This window comes from Pogoniulus pusillus, chromosome 8, assembly GCF_015220805.1.
Source record: "Pogoniulus pusillus isolate bPogPus1 chromosome 8, bPogPus1.pri, whole genome shotgun sequence".
NCBI lineage: Eukaryota > Metazoa > Chordata > Aves > Piciformes > Lybiidae > Pogoniulus > Pogoniulus pusillus.
Window position 1 is genome coordinate 37,633,040 of NC_087271.1, and position 22,808 is coordinate 37,655,847.

Consider the following 22,808-nt stretch of genomic DNA (forward strand, 5'->3'; position numbering starts at 1 on the left):
GGTGACACTGATTTCCCAGCCTGTGGCTGACTGAGATGGGGTCCAAGAGCTCCCCAAGCATGAAGGCTGAGTTGCTTGTCCTACTTTGGATGTGGCACTTCTTGCATCCTAATGGAAGAAAAATAGAAGACCATCGAAGCACAGAATGTACTGGTTTGGGGAGGGACCCTCGAAGGTCGTCTTGTCCAACCCCCCTGCAGCCAGCAGGAACATGTGCAACTAGATCAGATTACTCAGGGCCCCATCAGATTTGACCTTGAATGTCTCCAGGGATGGGGCTTCCACCATCTCTCTGAGAAACCTGTTCCAGTATGTGACTGCCCTTGTTGTGAAGAGCTTCCTTTGTTGGGAAAAGCTCCCTGCCTTAGCAGTAGAAGGGAAATATTTGCCAGCTTCTGCTGCTCCCCATGTCCTGGCTGACTCTAGCCATGGGCCCAAGGTGATCAAAATCAAAACAGAGCAGCTGGGACAGAGCAGCAGTTAATTTTTGTCTCAGGCTGAGGTGGAACTTCCTGGCTTCCAGTTTGTGGCTGCTGCCCCCTGTCCTGTCACTGGGCATCACTGAAAGAAGAGTCTACCTATAGGTCTCTCAGCTTTTCCTTCTCAGATTGATGCTCCAATCCCCTCAACATCTTTGTGGCTCTCTTTTGCACTCTCTCCAGTCTTTCCCTGTCTCTTCTGAAGAGGGGAGCCCAGAACTGGACGCAGTACTGCAGATGTGGCCTCACTAGGGCAAAGCAGAGGGGCAGGGGAACCTCCCTCCACCTGCTGAGCTCATTTCTATTAATGCACTCCAGGAGACCATTTGCCTTCTTGGCCACAAATGTACATTGCTGGCTCGTGGTGAACTTGTCCACCAACACCCCCAGGTCCTGCTCCACAGAGCTGCTGTCGCTCACCTGTACTGGTGCAGGGCTTATTCTGCCTCAGCTGCAGGACCCTGCACTTGCCCTTGTTGAACTTCATGAGGGTCCCCTCTGCCCAGCTGCCTGGGCTGTCCATGTCTCCATTTAATGGCAGCACAGCCCTGAGGTGTGTCAGCACCCACACAAACCAGGGCAGTGAGCACTATTGTGACTGAACCAAGAGAAAGCAGAGTGATTTCAGCTGAAGTCATCCAATCATAGAATCAACCAGGCTGGAAGAGACCTCCAAGCTCAGCCAGTCCAACCTAGCACCCAGCCCTAGCCAAGCAACCAGACCATGGCACTAAGTGCCTCAGCCAGGCTTTGCTTCAACACCTCTGGGGACAGCGACTCCACCACCTCCCTGGGCAGCCCATTCCAATGCCAATCACTTTCTCTGCCAACAACTTCCTCCTAACATCCAGCCTGGACCTCCCCTGGCACAAGTTCAGACTGTGTCCCCTTAGAATCATCAAATCATAGAATCAACCAGGTTGGAAGAGACCTCCAAGATCATCCAGTCCAACCTAACACCCAGCCCTGTCCAATCAACTAGACCATGGCACTGAGTTCTGTTGCTGGTTGCCTGGCAGAAGAGCCCAACCCCACCTGGCTACAGCCTCCCTTCAGGTACTTGTAGACAGCAATGAGCTCTGCCCTGAGCCTCCTCTGCTGCAGGCTGCACACCCCCAGCTCCCTCAGCCTCTCCTCACAGGGCTCTGCTCCAGGCCCCTCACCAGCTTTGTCCCCCTTTTTGTATTGCTTTGTGTTCCTATTTGCATTGCTTCTCCTTAGAAGTGGTGAGAGTGCTCAGCCCCTGCCTAGCAGCAGAGCAGATCCAGTTCCTAGCTGCAGGAACTGATACCACCTTCAACTCAAGAAGCAGCTTCCCACACTTGGTGCTCACCTGATGTGCATTGCCTGCTCCTCTGCATGCTGTAATGGGCAAAGTGCTTTAGCCTGGGTCACTTTGCCAGGCTCTTCTTCAGATGCTTCTCAAGATCCATGAGCTGGAGGGTTGCTTCCAGGGCTCCTATGTTTCTTCTTACATGCACCACCCATTGCAGTACTCCAGCTCTGAAAAAAGAGGGGGAAATAGGATGTCTTCAGTTTGAATTCCAGTGATATCAAATAGGCTGTCCCTCCATGGCTCCTCCTAAGAAACTCAGCTCACCTGAGACCAGCCAGGTCCTCTGCCAAGGCTCCATCTTGCTGGGTGTGTAGCAAATACTCTGCTGTTTCTAGGTCAGCCTACTGCCACTCAGTCTTCAACCTTTTTTTGGTTTGTTTTAAATGCCTAATTTCACTTTTCTGCCATGAGGATATGAGTGGTCAACAGATGGTGATAGCAGGAACCTCATTAATCATCACTCAGGCAGCTCTCAGATTTGGACACTGATGGAAGGGATCTTAGTGGGCTGGGAAGTGGGACAGTCAAGTGGTGCAGCATCTCTTCTCTGGAGCCTTTCACAGCCTTAAGGTATTTGGTAGTTAGTCATAGAATCATAGAACCAACCAGGTAGGAAGAGACCTCCAAGCTCAGCCAGCCCAACCTAGCACCCAGCCCTATGCAATCAACCAGACCATGGCACTAAGTGCCTCATGCAGGCTTTTCTTGAACAAAAGTGCTTTTCTGTGCTCCTGAAAGCCATCAACCATTGTCTCATTCTAGTTTAAATTTCCCAGAGACTCAAATATAGTTAATAGAACCAATAACAAATTGTAGGATGCCTTTCCCTCTCCCCCCACTCCTTTATTCAAAGAAGAAAGGGAATTAGGTGTAGAGAGGAAGAGGTAAAACACATCCAGACAAATAATCTCACTTTGATTTAGGAAAAGAGAAGACTTCAACAGTAAATGAAAGGTAAGGGAGTTACAAAGAGGTAGAGGGAAGGGAAAACAAGATACAAAGCATATCTATACAACCAGATTGATGGCAATGGGTTTGCCTACCTCATGGACTGATGGCCACGGGGTAAAACAGCAGCAGGAACAGGAGGGTGGTGCTGGCAGGCAGGGAGGCAGGGCTAGAAAGGATGAAACAAGAAGTTCCTCTGGTTTTATAGGGGTCTACACAAGAAGTGGAAGTGGGCTAACCACTACACCTGGAGTAAGGTTCAGACCCACCCCAAGGGAGGAGTTAGGGGGACTTGGGATCAAGGTCAAGACCACTCCCCCAGGAGGGTTAACCCTTTGCAAACGTGCAGCAATGACTGAAGCCATTGAGAGCAGAAGTCCCTTCCAACCTTGTTGCTTCCACAATACTCAGGTCCTGTATGGACTGATGAGCAACCAGCTCAGAGATGGAAGTCATTAAGCATTTAGGGGACTAAATGGGATCCAAAGTCTGCTGGGAATCTGATTGAGATCATCTAAGAGGCACAGAGCCTGAGGCAGGATGTCCTGTGGGACACATGGGGATCACAGAATTGTTTCAGTTGGAAAAGACCTCTAAAATCATTGAGTCCAACCACCAATGGCCATTAGACCATGTCCTGAAGTGCTATGTCCATCCATTTCCTGAGCACCTCTGGGGATGATGACTCCACCATTTCCCTGGGCAGCCCTGTTCCAATGCCTGCCCATTCTTGCAGGAAAGAGAATTTTCCTAATGTCCAATCTGGCATGATTTGAGGCCAGATTTATTCTCATTCTGTCACCTGATGCTAGGAAGAAGAGACCATCCCCCACCTCACTGCAACCTCCTATCAGGTAGCTGTAGAGAGCAACGAGGTACCCTTAGAAACAGTCAACCTCACAGCAAAGAATCATAGAATCAACCAGCCTGGAAGAGACCTCCAAGCTCATCCAGGCCAACCTAGCACCCAGCCCTGGCCAGTCAACCAGACCATGGCACTAAGTGCCTCAGCCAGGCTTGGCTTCAACACCTCCAGGCACAGTGACTCCACCACCTCCCTGGGCAGCCCATTCCAACACCAATCACTCTCTCTGACAACAACTTCCTCCTAACATCCAGCCTAGACCTGTCCTGGCACAACTTGAGATTCTGTTCCCTTCTTCTGTTGCTGCTTGCCTGGCAGAAGAGACCAACCCCACCTGGCTACAGCCTCCCTTCAGGTAGTTGTAGACAGCAATGAGCTCTGCCCTGAGCCTCCTCTTCTCTAGGCTAAACAACCCCAGCTCCCTCAGCCTCTCCTCCTGCTTCTTCTCCCCTCCAAAAACCTCCCTTGAAGAGCAATCAGGGCTTGTTCATCAAATAGAAATGTCCTTTTGTCCCTCTAGGTAGTCCAGAGAATGGAGATGCTAGTGGCTTCCCTAGCTCAAGGTGTGGCTGTAGGTGATGGCAGGGTGAAGGCATTTGGTTGTGATAGTGAAAGTGGCCCTGGGGCAGGCCTGGGAGAACTGGGCTCTGAGATGAGGACATCTCCAATGACCACATTCATTACTTGGCTTTCAGAGGTATATATATATATTAAATCTTTATATATAGACATGGACACCACTCAATTAGACTGAGAATATCTCCTGGCTCTTTGCCTGGATTGGGCACAGGGCAGGAAGCAACATTTTAGTCCTGCAAGTGCTGCTAGCTCCAGAAGGAAACAAAGTGCTGGCATAGCTGAGCCATTGTGCCCTGCTACTCTCTCCCAGCACCCCCAGCTCCCTCTCTGCCTGGCTGCTCTCAGCCACTCTGGCCCCAGCCTGGAGTGCTGCTTGGGGTTGTTGTGGCCAAAGTGCAGAACCCTGCCCTTGGCCTTGTTCAGTCTCATCCCATTGGCCTCTGCCCACCCATGCAGCCTGGTCAGGTCCCTCTGCAGGGCTCTCCTACCCTCCACCAGCTCCACACCTGCTCCTAGCTTGGTGCCACCTGCAAACTTACTGATGCTGGACTCAATCCCCTGGTCCAGATCATCAATAAAGCTATTGCACAGGACTGGGCCCAGCACTGATCCTTGGGGGACACCACTGGTGCCAGCTGCCAGCTGGATCAGGTTGTTTGGGGCTCTGAAAAACCTGCTCTAGTTGAAGATGTCCCTGCTCACTGTAGAGGGGCTGGACTTTGAAGGTCCCCTCCCACCCAAACCATTCTGTGATTCCATCATCGCTCATGGCTGAGTGCTCTTCTCTGGCTCAGTTCTCAAGGAAGAGCTATTAGGGCCCTGCAGAACTTTCTCATCCCCTTGCTACCTCCTGTGTGCTTTGGCAGGGCTGGCACAGAGGCTTCAATTGTGCATGGGGACAGCTTCAACTCCCCACGGGGAGAAGAGCACAAATCAGAGCTGAAGAGCACCAATCAGAGCTGGTCAGTGGGATTCCTCTGTGGAAAAAAAACATATCTAGGAGGAGAGAGGGAGCCTGAGGGGTGCAGATGAAGCAAGTACCAAGGCAAAGTAAATAGAATTTGAAATTCCACCTTGAAAGATGGCACCTGAGGAAGATTTGATTTCATTAACCTCAATTTGGGTGATGGAGCAGAGCCAGCGGCACCGAAACGTTGCGATTCAATACAGTCAGAGAGACTTGCCAAAAAGAAATGTCTCTCAAATAAGCACTGATTTCCTGCTGGGGGAAGCAGGAGGGAGCTCTTCATTCCTTCTGGGCAAACTCATCACTTGCACATTTGTAGTCTTGGACTGTATCCTCTAATCAGTCTTTCCTCACCAGCGTCTCCCATGACTTCTAGAATGGTGGAGGCTGGAAGGGACCTCTGCAGATCATTGCATTGGGAATTAGGAATCCTTATGAACCCCAGGTGGGGTTGGGCTCTTCTGCCAGGCAACCAGCAAGAGAACAAGCTGTGCCAGGGCAGGTCTAGGCTGGATGTCAGGAGGAAGTTGTTGGCAGAGAGTGTGATTGGCATTGGAATGGGCTGCCCAGGGAGGTGGTGGAGTCATCATCCCTGGAGGTGTTGAAGCAGAGCCTGGCTGAGGCACTTAGTGCCATGGTCTGGTTGGTTGGGCAGGGCTGGGTACTAGGTTGGACTGGCTGAGCTTGGAGGTCTCTTCCAGCCTGGTTGATTCTATGAATTCTGATTGTTCATTTCTGTGTGAATAGTAATTTTTTTAATTATTCATATTCAAAACTCAGGGAAATTCCCTGAGGCTCTTTGGATTTTCAGTCGACAGGAAGCAACTGCAGAGAATTAAACAGTTTAAACAATCAGAACTTGGACAAATAGGAACTTGAGAACAGGAACAGTTCTAACTCTGCTTGTGGAGTCTTGGCTTTCACTCCAGCAGGTGTACTCACCACACTTTTGGTCCCTGAGTAAGTCTCCTGTATCAAAGATGCCTTCAAACTCGTGGTTAAGATCCCAGGGTAGCAGATAAAATATCCCAGGCAGATGCTGCTAATCTGTTTGGTGTGAGCTTGAGGTTGCTATGGCCAAAGTGTAGAACCCTGCACTCAGCCTTGTTCAATCTCATCCCATTGCTCTGCTTTCTGCAGCTTGGCAGGCCAAGGACAGCAGAAGACCTAAAGGTAGGAGGAGATGCAAGGACAGAAAGCAAGCCAAGGACAGGAGGAGACTCACCCTCTTTGTCCTTTTGGTGCCAGCCATTACCTCCACCCCACCTCCCTGCTCTTGGTGCCCAATCCTAGCTGCCCCTGACATGGAGCCACGTTGCTGAGCATCCATCATTTGAAGATGTTGAGACCCATACCTCCTCCTGCTTGTGCCAGGAGCACAGGCCTTGCTAGGAGGCACTGGAGCCTCAGCCCAAGGCAGGGACTGAACCACCAAGATCCCCAGGACCTCTTAAAAGAGCTAAAGCAGTTTTGCCTTGCCTTCTGCAGAGGATGAGGCTGAAGGCTGGATGAGGTAATTCGCTCTGACAGGCTTGGCTACAGCTGCCTGTCACCTTCCCCACGCAGCCACTGCAGAATGCATCAGACTAAGAAGATTCCACCTAAGAAAACCCCAAGAATGAAGCTTGAAATGGACTATCCAGATTAGTGTGGACACAAACTAATGCCATGGTCTTGTGCCATTCTGCACCCATAGTGTCACCTGCCTCAAGTGCTCTGCCACCATCCTGGCAGCGAGGGTGGCTGCTTCCACCAGGATGCTGGCCTCACTAGCAGCACAGTTCCTTTCCAGATGGGATTTGAGATGCTCCTGAGGAACAGAGAAGTGGTCTTACACCTGTGCTCAGCACTGGTGAGGCCACATCTTGAATACTGGATTCAGTTTTGCACCTCTCACTGTGGGAAGAGAGTGACTGGAAAGCAGCCAGGCAGAAAAGGACCTGGGCGTGCTGGTAGAGAGTAGCTGTGTCCAGTTCTGGGCTCCTCAATTCAAGAGAGATGTTGAGGTGCTGGAAGGTGTCCAGAGAAGGGCAATGAAGCTGATGAGGGACCTGGAGCACAGCCCTGTGAGGAGAGGCTGAGGGAGCTAGGGGTGTGCAGCCTGCAGAAGAGGAGGCTCAGGGCAGAGCTCATTGCTGTCTACAACTCCCTGAAGGGAGGCTGTAGCCAGGTGGGGTTGGGCTCTGCTGCCAGGCAAGCAGCAGCAGAAGAAGGGGACAGAGTCTGAAGTTGTGCCAGGGGAGGTCTAGGCTGGATGTTAGGAGGAAGTTGTTTGCAGAGAGAGTGATTGGCATTGGAATGGGCTGCCCAGGGAGGTGGTGGAGTCTCTGTCCCTGGAGGTGTTGAAGCCAAGCCTGGCTGAGGCACTTAGTGCCATGGTCTGGTTGATTGGCCAGGGCTGGGTGCTAGGTTGGACTGGATGAGCTTGGAGGTCTCTTCCAATCTGGCTGATTCTATGAGTCTAGTAACATTGCTTTCAGTTTTGGGATTCTCACTTCAAAAAGGACTTTGAAGTGCTGGAGTGCTTCTGAAGAAGGACAATGATGCTGGTGAGGGCTCTATACAATAGGTGTGCTGAGGAGCAGCTGAGGGAACTGGGTTTATTTGGCCTGGAGAATAGAAGGCTGCAGGGAGACCTCTGGGCTTGATACAACTCCCTGAGAGGAGGCTGGAGTGAGGTGAGGGTTGTTTTTTTCTCCCTAGTAACAAGTAATGGGGCAAGATGGCCTCAAGTTGCACCAGGGAAGGTTTAGGTTGGACATTAGGAACAATTTCTTTCCCCAGAAGCTGGCCAAGCCCTGGAAGAGGCTGCCCAGGGCAGTGGTGGAGTTCCATCCCTGGAGGAGTTTCACTGTCCTGTAGATGTGGTGACCTGGCAGTGGCAGACTAATGGTTGGCCTTGATGACCTCAAAGGTCTCTTCCAACCAAAACTATCCTGCAATTCTCTGGTTCTATTTGAGCACAGGGAAGTAAGCTTCCATACATCTAATCCAGGCAATTGAATTTTACTTTGAGGACTGATCAAATAATTTAAGCCCATTTCTCTCTCTCTCTCTGGGGGGCTGGGACGCCCAAGGCACAAAGCTGGGAAGGAAGCCAGGGAAGAGTTTCAGGTGAGATCTGAGGAAGAGGTTTTATTGAGGCTGGCAAACCTCCCACAGGCTGTCGTGGGAATCTGGGGCTGCTCAGTGCCCCTTGGGGGGGGTTAAAAATGTTCGTGGCAATTATAGTTTCATAACTGACTTTTAACTGACCCAGTAGCTGAACAATATTCCCTAGCAGAAATTTCAGCATTTGGAGGAAAGGAAAAGATACAGCATGCCAGAGAACCATCCTTCCCTGGACAGCACAACCCCATCTCCACCAGCTAGAGAGGATCATTGGACCAGGTAGCATGCAGGAGAAACTTAACCATCTGTGTCCCCATGGGAAAGCCTCCTTCCCTACACCCAGCCTTAGCAAGCTGTGCTCTCACCTGTCCCTCATGCTGAGCTGTGCTTCAGTGCCGTGATGGAGAGGCAGGGAGCAGCTTGATGCTGGAGAGCAGCCAGGAAGAAAGGGACCAGGGGTACTGGTGGGTAGTAGGCTGAAGATGAGGCAGCAGTGCCCAGGTGGGCAGCAGAGCCAATGGCATCCTGGGCTGGCTCAGGAGCAGTGTGGCCAGCAGGACAAGGGAGGTTCTTCTGCCCCTGTACTCAGCACTGCTCAGGCCACAGCTTGAGTGCTGTGTCCAGTTCTGGGCTCCTCAATTCAAGAGAGATGTTGAGGTGCTGGAAGGTGTCCAGAGAAGGGCAGCAAGGCTGGTGAGGGGCCTGGAGCAGAGCCCTGTGAGGAGAGGCTGAGGGAGCTGGGGGTGTGCAGCCTGCAGAAGAGGAGGCTCAGGGCAGAGCTCATTGCTGTCTGCAGCCACCTGCAGGGAGGCTGTAGCCAGGTGGGGTTGATCTCTTCTGCCAGGCAACCAGCAACAGAACAAGGGGACACAGCCTCAAGTGGTGAGTGCCACAGGACAAGGACCTGGACAGCCATGGACAACATCACTGACATGTATGTGTGACAGGATGTGTTGTGGGACACAGTGAGAACTTGAGGGACAAAGTGCTGAAGGCGAGGGAGCTGTGGCAGGGACCATGCTGTGACTGACCTTGCTCATGCTCGAGGTCCTTCCAGGGCTGTCAGGTGAGAGTTGCTTGTCAGAGATGGGCTCTTTGGTAGTGCAGGCTCTTGAATGCCCCTCTGGTGCCCTGGAAAGGGAGTTGAAGGTGGTTTGGGGTCTGAATGTGATTCAGAATCATAGAATCAGTCAGGGTTGGAAGGGACCACAAGGAGCAGCCAGTTCCAAGCCCCCTGCCATGCTCAGGGACACCCTACCCTAGAGCAGCCTGGCCACAGCCTCAGCCAGCCTGGCCTGAAACACCTCCAGCCATGGGGCCCCAACCACCTCCCTGGGCAACCCATTCCAGCCTCTCACCACTCTCAGGCTCAACAACTTCCTCCTCACAGCCACTCTGACTCTCCTCACCTCCAGCTTTGCTCCATTCCCCCCAATCCTGTCACTCCCTGACAGCCTACAAAGTCCCTCCCCAGCTTTTTTGTAGCCCCCTTCAGATGCTGGAAGGCCACAAGAAGGTCACCTGGGAGCCTCCTCTGCTCCAGCCTGCACAGCCCCAACTCTTTCAGTCTGTGCTCCCAGCAGAGCTGCTGCAGCCCTCTGTCACTTTTGCTGCCTTCTTCACCAAGCCTCATTCCCATAAGGGGTCTCAGGGAAGGTCCATGCTCAGCATTGCCAAGGACTGCACCCAAAGAGAAGGGCAGTAAAGACAAAGCCAACCCTTCCCTTGAGGAACCAGCACTGCCCACCTAGCATGAGCTGCTTCTCCACAGGTGCTGGGCAAAGCTGGTGGTCAGCAACAGAGTATGGAGTGGGTTAGTGGGTCCAACTGAACCCCTCTCTGCTCTTTTCCTTGTCCCTCCCCTTCAGAGCGAGCCCGGGACTACCTGCACAAGACTGGGCGCTTCATCGTCATCGGAGGCATCGTCTCGCCTGTGCACGACTCCTACGGCAAGACAGTGAGTTGTGCCCTCTGCCCTTCCTGCCACCTCTGCCCAGAGGTACCTCTGAAGCTGGGGGGGGTCGCTGAGCAATGCTGCTGCGCCCCTTTCACAGATCTACTCCGTTCAGGGCAGCCTTAGATCAGGAGAGAGCCTCCTAGAGAAGGGAGAGGATGCAATAATTTAATCCAGATGAAAGCAGCAGGAAACCTCTTGTTGTGGAGGGGAGTTTGTTTGGGTTTGGGGTGTGCTAGTTTGAGCCTAGCTGGGATATTCTGGTGAGAGGAATGAGATGCTAGGCTGTGAAAGGGGAACAATGGTGATGGCTGCTGCACTCACAGGCTTGCTGAGATGCATTATAAACAAGCACACATAGATAGCAGAGTTGCTCTCTGGCTGCCTCCCTGTGCTGGTTTGAGCCTAGCTGGGATATTCTGGTGAGAGGAATGAGATGCTAGGCTGTGAAAGGGGAACAATGGTGATGGTTGCTGCACTCACAGGCTTGCTGAGATGCATTATAAACAAGCACACATAGATAGCAGAGTTGCTCTCTGGCTGCCTCCCTGTGCTGGTTTGAGCCTAGCTGGGATATTCTGGTGAGAGGAATTAGATGCTAGGCTGTGAAAGGGGAACAATGGTGATGGTTGCTGCACTCATAGGCTCAGGAAGGTTTGCAAGCCCTATCTGGCCAGGATGTGATGCTTGCCTCCCATAACCATTCCTCCATCACCCTTCTCTTGCAGGGTCTGGTCTCCAGCCGGCACCGCCTGACCATGTGCCAACTGGCTGTCCAGTCCTCAGACTGGATCAGGTGAGTGGCAGAGCTTACACTCACCCTGGCACCAGCAGCCCCCCAGCAGCTACTGTCCCTTCACCAGTGCCATGGTGGCAAAGTCTTTCATGGAAGTTGGAGATGCTACCAGCTGCTGGAGCTCCAGCATGGACTGTCTCCTCTTCCAGCCAGGGAAAACCAGAGGCTTGCCTCTCTTAATCCAGTTGAGGGTCTGTAAGGAGGATTTCACTTCAAGGCTTCAGGAAGGCTTGCAAACCCCTGCTGCATCTGTGGCATCAGGACAAGTCCTCAAGTCACCTAGCCTTGTGCTGTGGCAACTTCTCTTTATACATCTGCAGCACCACCCCACAGACCAACCTTTCCCATCATGGCCATGTGGCAGCTGGGGTGGGACCAGAAGCATTTCTGGGCCACCTTCAGGAGAGAGGGTTGTGACAAGTGTAGTGACATCCAAGTCAAAGGAAAGCTGGTTACTAGGAAAGGAAAGGGGTCCAGACACATGTTCAGGTCCCCAGAGCTGTCAGGAAGAGCAGAGTGGAAGGACATGCTCTGTGGCAAAGCCAGGGCAGTGATGGTGTCTGCTCAGAGCACTGCTCTCTGGATCAGTACAGAGGAGGTAGCAGGGCCAGGAGGTCCTGCTACTGGCTGTCAGCCTACACTGTTGCCTTGCTGTGCTCCTTTCAGGGTGGATCCCTGGGAGTGCTACCAGGACACCTGGCAGACCACCTGCAGCGTGCTGGAGCACCACCGTGACTTGATGAAGGTGAGGCAGCCCCTGCACTGTGAGTGCCCCCCTGCTGCCCCAAGGTCCACCCAAAGAGGCTGGGTGGGATTTGGATCCTCAAGTGAGCTTGGACTTACCTGGCTCTAAAGATGACCTTCAGCCTGGAGGCTCAATGTGGCAGTGGTAACAACCGTGGGAGTTAGGCAACTGGGGTGAAGGCACTGTCCCAGTTCTCCTCTCTCTCCTTGCAGAGAGTGACTGGCTGCATCCTCTCCAACGTCAACACTCCCTCCATCACCCCTGTGATTGGCCAGCCACAGAATGAGTCTTCTCAGACCATCTACCAGAACAACAACAACGTCTCCAACAAGCCCACTGCTGGTAGGTGGCAGTGGGGTAGGGAAGAGGGAGATAATGACCCTCACCTCTCAGCCAGATCTGCCAAGAGTTACAAACAGTGTTTCATCATCTTATTTTTGGGTCAGGCTCCATGCACCTGGCCCAGAGTGGGCTGGAGATGTGATGGAGACACAGCAAGAGGAGCCAAGAGTAGCTTTAAATGGCTGTCCAGTCTTGCTGGACTTCATCAGCTGGATGATATCCAGGTAGTGAGATCAGCCAAGAGAAAGACTACCTGGTACCCATGGGGTGCCTGCAAGGGCTGGACTGGCAAGACAGGTGACGTGGCTGGATCCTCCCCAGGCTGGTGGGATGTAGGACATGGAACTGGAGCTGGGAAGAAGAGGGTCATTACTTAAATCTGACAAAACAAAATACCTTGAGATGATGTTTTCAGTGATTTTAGCTGTCCAGCTGGTCCCTTCAAGGTAGCACTCCTGGGAGTTAAGCCCACAAATGGCTATGGGGAGATGCTGAGAGCACTTCCTGCACCTGGGCATAGGAGTACCTTATGGCATCAGGGTGGCCGAAGCATCCCTATGGGTCAGTCTGACAGAGCAATTTCATCCCTAGTTACATTTCCTTCTTAATGGTTGGACTTGATGATCTGAAAGGTCTTTTCCAACCATAGTGATTCTCTGCCTCTCCTTCACCTTTAGCAAAGATCCTGGGGAAGGTGGGAGAAAGCCTGAGCCGGATCTGCTGCGTTCGCCCACCCATGGAGCGCTTCACCTTTGTGGGTATGTAGGAGAAGGATCCAGCATCACCTTTGCTTTAGCTCCAACTCCTACATTTCCTCACAGCCCACTCTCCTAGGCTGCCCATCAGAATCTCTCTTTTGCTTCCCTTCAGATGAAAATGCCAACTTGGGGACAGTGATGAGATACGAGGAGATTGGTGAGTACACAGCTCTGCTCTATGTCACTCCAGTTCCTCTGGGGCAGCACTGGGCAGCTCAGGAGTGGCTTCACAAGAAGTGCAGTGGCAAGTGAAGGATGCCAGCCATTGGGAATCAGGGGAAAAATAGGAACAGTGTTCCCAGCAGGGCTAGGGAAGGGATTCTGCCCCTTTACTCTGCTCTCCTCAGACCCCATCTGGAGTCCTGTGTGCAGTGCTGGAGCCCCCAACACAAGAAGGACATCAAACTGTTAGAGCCAGTCCAGAGGAGGGCCACAAAGATGCTGAGAGGGCTGCAGCAGCTCTGCTATGAGGACAGGCTATGAGAGTTGGGGTTCTTCAACCTGGAGAAGAGAAGGCTTCCAGGAGACCTTATAGTGGCCTTCCAGTATCTGAAGGGGACCTACAGGAAGGCTGGGAAGGGACTATTGACAAGGTCTTGTAATGACAGGACAAGGGGGAATGGGTTTGAACTGGCAGAGGGGAGATTCAAACTAGATGTTAGGAAGAAATTCTTTGCAGTGAGGGTGGTGAGACACTGGCACAGGTTGCCCAGGGAGGCTGTGGCTGCTTCCTCCCTGGAGGTGTACAAGGCCAGGTTGGATGAGCCCTTCAGCAACCTGCTCTAGTGGGAGATGTCCCTGCCTATGGCAGGGGGCTGGAGCTGGATGATCCTTGAGGTCACTTCCAGTGTAAACCATTCTATAATTCTATGCCCAGAGGCCTGAGAAGTCCCCTGGAATCTCCCGTTGCCCCCTAGCTGGAGCCCCTACAGCAGATCAACAAAGCAATTTGTGGGTGCCCACAGCAGGGAGGGATGAGTCCTGTGCCCAGGGATGCCCTGTCTCCAGGGCTGGAGCACAGCCCCACTTTGGCAGTGTGCAGCAATACTGACAACAACCCAGCAGCACAGGAGAGGAGCTGGGAGTAGGCTGGGAGGTCTTTGATGTGTGGCACCAGCAGGGATGCAGGAAAGACCACAGGACCTTAGAAGCATAGAATTGGTTCAGTTGGAAAGGACCTCTAAGATCATTGAGTCCAACCTTCGGGCTAAGACCACCATGGCCATTAACCATGGCCCACATTTCTTGAACACCTCCAGGGGTGGTGACTCCACCACCTCCCTGGGCAGCCTGTTCCAGTACCTGACCACTCTCACAGGAAAGAAATTTCAGTGGAGCTCATTTTGGAAGAAGCCTGTGCAGAACAAGATCTCCACAAGCAGAGAAATGGAGGAGGGGGTGGGAGGAAGGAGCCAGTGGTGCCTGCTCAGCCCTGTTTGCTCCTGCCTTTGACTTTCTCTGCTTCTGTCCTCTAGAGCTTCGGATCTTACTGCTCTGTGGCAGTGACCTGCTGGAGTCCTTCTGCATCCCTGGTCTCTGGAACGAGGCAGATGTGAGTCACACCTGCTGTGCAACCTTCCATGCTCCTCTTCCCTGGGATCCCTTCCTCCTCCTCCTCTTCCCACACTCAGCACTCCTGAGAGCCACTCAGGTCCCATTGGATGGCAGGAGCCCTCCATCCCCACCTTCTCTTCCATCCCAACTCCAACCCTTACCTCCTGTACACATGGTCAGCCTGCAGGACAGTGTCTTCTACACAAGAGTCACCAACTGTGCATGCTGTAAACCCAAACCTTGCTCCCACTCACCACTCACAACAAAGACAGCATCCAGGATCCAGGCAGGGTGGTCCCAAAGGATCCCCAGAAGCTATACTCACACTCCTCACCCTTTGGAAGACATCTGAAGTAGATGCCAGCCCCAGCAGACTGAGGTGTGGAGACAGGAACTAGGAGGTTTACAAAAGCTGGCCTGGCATTAGCACTGAGCCACACAGGCAGCCCAGTGAATGGCTTTCACTTCACAAAAGTTGCTGACTCAGGGCTCTTGGAGATGAGCCAGCTTTGGTCTGAGATGGGTGAGACCATGGGAGCCCTTCCCACGTGGTGGCAAATTTGGCCACCAGCCTTGGCACAACCTCAAGTAGGACAAGGCTGGTCTTTTAAGACAGGACTCTGTCAGCACCAACACATCCATCATAGAATCAACCAGGTTGGAAGAGACCTCCAAGCTCATCCAGTGCAACCTAGCACCCAGCCCTGGCCAATCAACCAGATCGTGGCACTAAGTGCCTCATCTTGCTCATAAAGTCTTCCAGCAAAGCAGAGGTCATGCCTTCTTTGGGCAACTTCTGCTGCTCTTACCCTCTTTCTACTAGACAAACCCTCCCTGAAGCTTAACTCCAACATCTATCAGTAGGATTTATTTCATAGAATCAACCAGGTTGGAAGAGACCTCCAAGATCATCCAGTCCAACCTAGCACCCAGCCCTAACCAGTCAACCAGACCATGGCACTAAGTGCCCCATCCAGGCTTTTCTTGAAGACCCCCAGGGACGGTGCCTCCACCACCTCCCTGGGCAGCCCATTCCAATGCCAATCACTCTCTCTGTGAAGAACTTCTTCCTAATATCCAGCCTAGACCTACCCTGGCACAACTTGAGACTGTGTCCCCTTGTTCTATTGCTGGTTACCTGGGAGAAGAGGCCAACCCCACCTGCCTACAATGCCCCTTCAGGTAGTTGTAGACAGTAATAAGATCACCCCTGAGCCTCCTCTTCTCCAGGCTAAACACCCCCAGCTCCCTCAGCCTCTCCTCATAGGATTTGTGCTCCAGGCCCCTCACCAGCTTTGTTGCCCTTCTCTGGACATGTTCCAGCACCTCAACATCCTTCTTGAATTGAGGGGCCCAGAACTGGACACAGTACTCAAGGTGTGGTCTGACCAGTGCTGAGTGCATTTCATCCACCACAGGCCACTCACTGTGCCTTGATCAATCCAGGTTTATGCCAAAGACTGACCAGATAGCCTCAAATTCACTTTCTACCTCCAATCCTGACCTTGGCCCCGGTTTCACGGGGCAGTGGGATTGGCAGACAGTGGCAGGTTTTGCATGGCATGGTGGTAAAGCTTTCCCCACCCCTTTCTGGGTTCCTCCTAGATGGAGGTGATCGTTGGGGAGTTTGGGATTGTGGTGGTGCCCCGAGATGGAGCAGACCCTGACCGGATCATGAACCACTCCTCCATACTTCGCAAGTACAAAGTAAGTGGATGCATGCCTGGCCAGGGAAGGCTGCAGGAAGGCTCACAGCCTCTCTTGACCCAGAGCACAAAATGTCCTGAGATCAGATTCTTGCAGCTGCTAGGTGGAATAAGCAATGGAGCCACCAACAGCAGCTCTGTAAGGCCACTGGGGCAGGGCGTGCTGGCAGGGCAGATGTCCACTTGTCATTGAGTCATAGAATCAGTCGGAGTTGGAAGGGAGCAAAAAGGATCATCTAGTTCCAACCCCCCCTGCCATGGGCAGGGACGTCCTATACTCTAGAGCAGCCTGGCCACAGCCTCATCCAGCCTGGCCTTAAGCACCTCCAGCCGTGAGACCTCAACCACCTCCCTGGGCAGCCCCTGCCAGGCTGTCAGCACTCTCCACTGAGAGAACAACTTCCTCCTCATGGCCAGGCTGAATCTCCCCACCTCCAGCTTTACTCCATTCCCCCCAGTCCTATCACTCCCTGACAGCCTAAAAAGTCCCTCCTCAGCTCTTTTGCAGGCTCCCTTCAGATCCTGGAAGACCACAAGAAGGTCACCTGGGAGCCTCCTCTTCTGCAGACTGCACAGCCCCAACTCTTTCAGTCTGTGCTCCCAGCAGAGCTGCTGCAGCCTCTGAGCATCCTCCTGGCCCTGCTCTGGACACACTCCAGCATCTCCACAGCCCTCTTGGAATAGGGGCTGCAAAACTGGATGCAGTACTCCAGGGAGGGTCTCAGCAGAGTAGAGTAGAGGGGGAGAATCACCTCCCTGGCCCTGCTGGCCACACTTCTGCTGATGCAGAACTTTTGGCTCAGACTTTCACTGCTCTCTTCCTCCCTCCTCTCTGCAGAACAACATCCTGGTGGTGAAGGACGACTCGAACCACCCCATGTCGGTCGTCAGCTCCACCAAAAGCAGGTGGGTCATGCAGGAGGATCCCTGCTACGGGGAGGGAAGAGGGGTGCCTCTGGGCAGCTCCTCCATTTGTGGGGACAACAGGATGCCACCCAAGCAGACTCTGAACCCTTTTTCTTTCCCTGCACCCTCAGACTGGCCCTGCAGCACGGGGATGGCCATGTAGTGGATTACCTTTGCCAGCCCGTCATTGACTACATCCTCAAGAGCCAGCTCTACATCAATGCCTCTGGCTAAGTGCTGGGGGTCCTGCAGCGAGACAGCCCTCTTGTCCCACCTGCCTACAGCTCTCCATCACTCTTTTCTCTCTCTCAGTCCGTGTCTCCATCTCTCTCTCCACCCCATGGCCTCCTGCCCGTGTCTGCCTCTCACCCCCAGCGCCAACGTTCCATCGTGCAGCAATGCCCAGGGAACCATGAAGGGTTTGGTCTCTGTTCTGGGGGAGAACCACTCTCCCCCTCCTATGCTGGGAGGGTGGTGGGACCAGCAGAAGAATGATGTGCTCAGTGCATTTGATGGGAGGTAGCTCCAGCACCCCCCTCCCAGCATGTCACTGGGAAATAGCCCCCCTGGTCTGTCCTCCCAGCATGCTCAGTGCATCATCTTATGGTACTTCAGCTCAATAAACCTAGGTGGGCTTTTTTTTTTCCTCTTAAATACAGTTAGTGTGAGCCCTTTGGACTTCTCAACAGGACCACCAAACAAGTCCTGGTTGGCAGTGGGCAGTTGTTACTTGGTGCCCCATGGCAGGTGAACCTCCTCAAGCTAGCAGTACGCCAACCCAGCCAGCAAAATCCTCCTCCTGGCCCTGAAAAATGATGGAGAGGACATTTCTGAAGGGGAGCAGAGGCCTTGGCAGGCATTGTGACCAACACATGACTAGGGCTTTGTTATGTCTAACCTTTCCTTGGCCATAAGTGAACCCAAACCACCCTCTAGACAAGGAGAGTTGGGGCAGTGCTCTACTCTGACCCAGTGTTGGAGCGAGAAGCCCACAGCACCCAGAAAGGGACCTGACATTGCTGAAGCCAAGAAAAGAGGGAAGAAGCAGCAGGTGGTGACTCTGAGCCTGTGGTGAGAATTTGCCCCAAGCCTGGCTGTGCTTTGTGGGAACTGGGTCCAGCCCCTTCCTCTAGCCTCCAGCCCTCCACCTCTGTCTGCAACCCTCCCCTCTCCCCTTGCCCATGCAAATCTGGTGAGCAGCTGGACGCTGGCAGCTCTGCAGCAGCAAGCAGCTCTGGCCAAAGGAAGGTGGCCTGCAGCCACAGGATCCCTGCAGCAGGCAGCTAACAACTTCACACCGAGGGCACAGCCTTTCCCAGAAGGGAAAACACAAGACAGCATCCATGTGACTTGCCTGAAGGCCAGAAGGGATCTTTCCTTGCCTAGGATTGTTTGGGCACTGTTGTAAATCCTCCAGCTGAATCCCTGGGTGCCAGCTCTGGTGTATCCAGGTAGTTGGTATCCCATGGGATGAAGAGATACAGAGCAGAGAGAGTGGTGAGAGCATGTGGGGTTTGGAGTGCAGGGATGCCTCTTCTCCAGGGAGGTCTTCAGCCAGTCTGAGCTGTTTGCTGAGTTCCCTCAGTGGATGTGCTGGGCAGGTGCCTGTGGTGGGCCACCTCTGTAAGACACCCAAGGTACATAAGCCAGTAGCCAGACCTCTCTCCACTCCTTGTTTTCATCTTTTCAGCCTCTCTTCCTCTCCACATTGACACAGAAGCTGGTTCAGACAGCAGCCTCCTCTCCTTGCTGGCCATTGAGCTCCAAGCTGGAGGAGCAAAACCAATGGTAGCAACCAGCCTCCAACACACACAGGAAGACAGAGAGGGATTTTAACCTCCTGGGGGAGCGATGCTTTCATGAAGGAGGAGGGAGGAAAGTGGCTTAAACCCAGGCAAAACCACAGGGAAACAGAGGAGATGGAGAGGGCAGACAGGCAGCATGTCCAAAAGCCACCTCAGATAACAGGAGATGGGAGGTAGGGGGAGCCAGCTGGCTTCCCACTGCACCCCATCGTGGCTAGGACAGCATGCCTCAGCGATGTGCAGCTGGGGTACAGGCACTGAGGCCACTCTGCCCTACCTGCACCGCGCTGAGTATCGCTCCCAGTGCCGGGGAGTAGGATGGGGAGGTATGGGATTGTTGGTCCACTCTGGGACTGCTTTGGAAAATGTCTTTGGGTGGGAATGGGTTAAAACAAACCAATCAATCATCTCACATGCCCAGCAGGGGAGGTGAGGAGTGGGGGGTTGCAGGGTGCTGGGGAGGGGTGGAAAGGAGCTCATGGGTTTTGGTCTTCGAACCTCCGCGCTTAAATGGTGCAATCTGCTGAGAAAGACCTGAACTTCCAACACCTCTGGGGAGAAAAAGAAAGGAAAAGGGGGTGGGGGGAGGGGGGAGGGAGGCAGGGAGGGAAAGGGGGGTTGAAGTTACCATGCCACCAATTTCATCTTTGTCAAAAGTTTCAGAGCCTAATTTCGTTTGTTGGGGGTTTTTGTTTGTCGTTTTGTTCTCTTCTGCTGCTGCCATATGAAGAGAAATGGTCATTGACAAGGAAAAACGAACAACCCAACCAACCTTTATCAGCAAAATGTTTAAATTATGTAATAAACAAACTAAAACAAAACTGTGTCACTGGTGCTGTTGCAAAACAGGCCCAAGCCTCAGGCGTGGAATCATTGAGGCACTTAGTGCCATGGTCTGGTTCATTGGCCAGGGCTGGGTGCTAGGTTGGCCTGGATGAGGTTGAAGGTCTCTTCCAACCTGGTTGATTCTATGATTAAGGTTGAAAAAAACCTTTGAGATCATTGAGTCCAACCATAACCCAACAACCATGACTGCTACGAATCACAGAATCAGCCAGATTGGAAGAGACCTCCAAGCTCAGCCAGTCCAACCTAGCACCCAGCCCTGGCCAATCAACCAGACCATGGCACTAAGTGCCTCAGCCAAGCTTGGCTTCAACACCTCCAGGGACAGTGACTCCACCACCTCCCTGGGCAGCCCATTCCAATGCCAATCACTCTCTCTGCCAACAACTTCCTCCTCACAGCCAGCCTAGACCTCCCCCAGCACAACTTCAGACTCTGTCCCCTTCTTCTGTTGCTGCTTGCCTGGCAGCAGAGCCCAACCCCACTGGCTACAGCCTCCCTGCAGGGAGCTACAGACAGCAATGAGGTCTGCCCTGAGCCTCCTCTTCTGCAGGCTGCACACCCCCAGCTCCCTCAGCCTCTCCTCACAGGGCTGTGCTCCAGGCCCCTCACCAGCCTTGCTGCCCTTCTCTGGACACCTTCCAGCACCTCAACATCTCTCTTGAATGGAGGAGCCCAGAACTGGACACAGGACTCAAGGTGTGGCCTGAGCAGTGCTGAGCACAGGGGCAGAAGAACCTCCCTTGTCCTGCTGCCCACACTGCTCCTGAGCCAGCCCAGGATGCCATTGGCTCTGCTGCCCACCTGGGCACTGCTGCCTCATCTTCTCCTCCTCTCTCCCAGCACCCCCAGCTCCCTCTCTGCCTGGCTGCTCTCAGCCACTCTGGCCCCAGCCTGTAGTGCTGCTTGGGGTTGTTGTGGCCCAAGTGTAGAACCCTGCACTTGGCTTTGTTAAACTACATCCTGAAGCAAGTGAGTTCAAAGAGCACAAGTGGCTGTGTGCCTGGGACAACCCATGGCCAAACCCACCTCGAACTGGGAGCCAGAGATAACAAATCAGTAGGCAAAGGCTAGCCAAAAAGAAAGAATTCATTATTTATTGACCTTCTCCATTTGCAAAAGCCCAACTCATTAAAAAATCCTGTCAGATCCATAGCATCTGTCCCTGTGCTGTACAAAGGGAGAAGGGAGAGGTGCCAGAGGCCAGAATGCAGCTCACTTAAATAAAAGCATGAGGCAAACTTATCACCCAATACGTCCCCATCAAGCCAAAGCATGGGTGCTGCTTCATCACAAAATCAGAGCCAACAAGAGGTGAACACATCCCCACAACATCCTCCTCCATCCAGATCTCTTCTTTCACCACCACCCAGGTCAGGGGCCTTCAGCAGGGTTGACATCCAGCATCTCCTGACTTCTTTTGCCCTAAAATGGCACCTAAGGGAAGTTTGGAACAGTGTCAGAAGGGAGCTGAAAGGAAGGAAAGCCTTGAGTGGATGGTCAGAAGGGAGCTGAAAGGAAGGAAAGCCTTGAGTGGATGGTCAGAAGGGAGCTGAAAGGAAGGAAAGCCTTGAGTGGATGGTCAGAAGGGAGCTAAAAGGAAGGAAAGCCTTGAGTGGATGGTCAGAAGGGAGCTGAAAGGAAGGAAAGCCTTGAGTGGATGGTCAGAAGGGAGCTGAAAGGAAGGAAAGCCTTGAGTGGATGGTCAGAAGGGAGCTGAAAGGAAGGAAAGCCTTGAGTGGATGATGGGAGCACTGTGATCACAGGATGTACAGGGTTGGAAGGGACCCAAGGAGGGCATCATGTCCAGCCCCCCTGCCACAGCAGGACCACACAACCTAGCACAGATCACAGAGGAACACATCCAGACAGGCCTGGAAAGGCTCCAGAGAAGACTCCACAACCTCTGAGCAGCCTGTGCCAGTGCTCTGCAACTCTTACAGTAAAGATCTTCAGCTCCTCCAGGTTCTGCTCAAATGTATGATGGGGAGACCCCGTGGACAGTTACTTGAGCCTCTGAGAAGCATCCAGCACCACATGGGAAGCAAGGAGGGGAAAATGGGCAGCACCAAATGAGAGGTGGAGAGACATTCAAGACATCATTGACAGCTTTACATGGACCAAAGCAAGGCACTAGTGCTCTGTCAGGGTGGGACACGAGAGCTTGTGGCTGTTGGATGAGCTCCTGCACACAGGAGTTGTGGCTGCAGATCCCTGCAGAAAGTCCTTGCTCCTGTGACAAGTGCTGCAGGGTCCTGGGTGCTTGTGCAGGAAAAGCTCCTTAGTTCCCCTCAGCTCTGGAGCATCCAAGAAGCTACCTGGTACCTAACCAACTGGTCTTGGAAGGAAAGGTTATACAAGGGGATGGTAGGGAAACTTGTGCTTCTCCCAGGAGAAGCTCTGACAACAAAGTCACCTCTCAGGGGCTTTGGGACTCAAAAAGAAGGGTGGGAGAAAGAAAGAGGATGCTCTTCTCCTCGCTGAGGGGAACGGGTAAACAAGACAGACTTTGTGCTTGAGGAGTCCCAGCACTTCTCTCCTCCTCTGCTAACCTGGGATCCCTCTCTTCTTCCACCCAGCACATCACCCTGAACCCAAAACCAGTTGGCATCTTTATTTCTTCCCTTTGCCCAAAAGAGTAACCACCTCACTGAGAGGCACCACGGGAGAGCAGCAGCTCTATGAGAAGGGGCAGCAGCAGCATCCAAGCCCACAGCAAAAGGCACACCAGCTCCAGGCCTAGAGAGGCAAGGGCTGGGCAAGCTGGAAGAAGAAAGCCACGTGAAGCAACACCAGTGTCCCAGATCTAACCTCTTATCTCCCAGCTGCCACTTCACATGGCTCACTCCTTGCCTCCTGAGCTGCTGAAGTCAAGGAAGGCCCCGTGGGGAACATGTGGAGGTGGAGTGGTGGCAATGTCAAAAGCAAGGACTCTACTCTTTGCCTGCATGCCAGACCAGGAGGGAGGCTTCACAGGAGATGGAGAACCTCTCAGCCACAGTCTTTGCCTTTGAACCAGGCAAAGCCTTGGGGTCAAGGCGAGACAACCCCTGCCTGCCCCTCTGGAATGCTGCAGGAATGGGATGTTCTGCAGTCCCTGCCTGCCCCTCT

General features: G+C 53.1%; 1 protein-coding gene across 1 annotated transcript in view; it reads left to right on the forward strand.

Annotated features, from left to right (window-relative positions):
- NMNAT2 (nicotinamide nucleotide adenylyltransferase 2) overlaps positions 1-19,672 on the forward strand; it is a 36,371-nt gene extending 16,699 nt beyond the window's left edge. The window contains exons 2-11 of the mRNA XM_064148085.1: positions 10,154-10,242; positions 10,968-11,035; positions 11,702-11,780; positions 11,993-12,122; positions 12,800-12,880; positions 12,993-13,037; positions 14,356-14,432; positions 16,040-16,141; positions 16,979-17,046; positions 17,178-19,672. Of these exons, the coding sequence (XP_064004155.1) occupies positions 10,154-10,242; positions 10,968-11,035; positions 11,702-11,780; positions 11,993-12,122; positions 12,800-12,880; positions 12,993-13,037; positions 14,356-14,432; positions 16,040-16,141; positions 16,979-17,046; positions 17,178-17,280 (842 nt within the window). The 3' untranslated portion in view covers positions 17,281-19,672. The remainder of the gene's footprint in view (positions 1-10,153; positions 10,243-10,967; positions 11,036-11,701; positions 11,781-11,992; positions 12,123-12,799; positions 12,881-12,992; positions 13,038-14,355; positions 14,433-16,039; positions 16,142-16,978; positions 17,047-17,177) is intronic.
- The last annotated feature ends 3,136 nt before the right edge of the window (positions 19,673-22,808 follow it).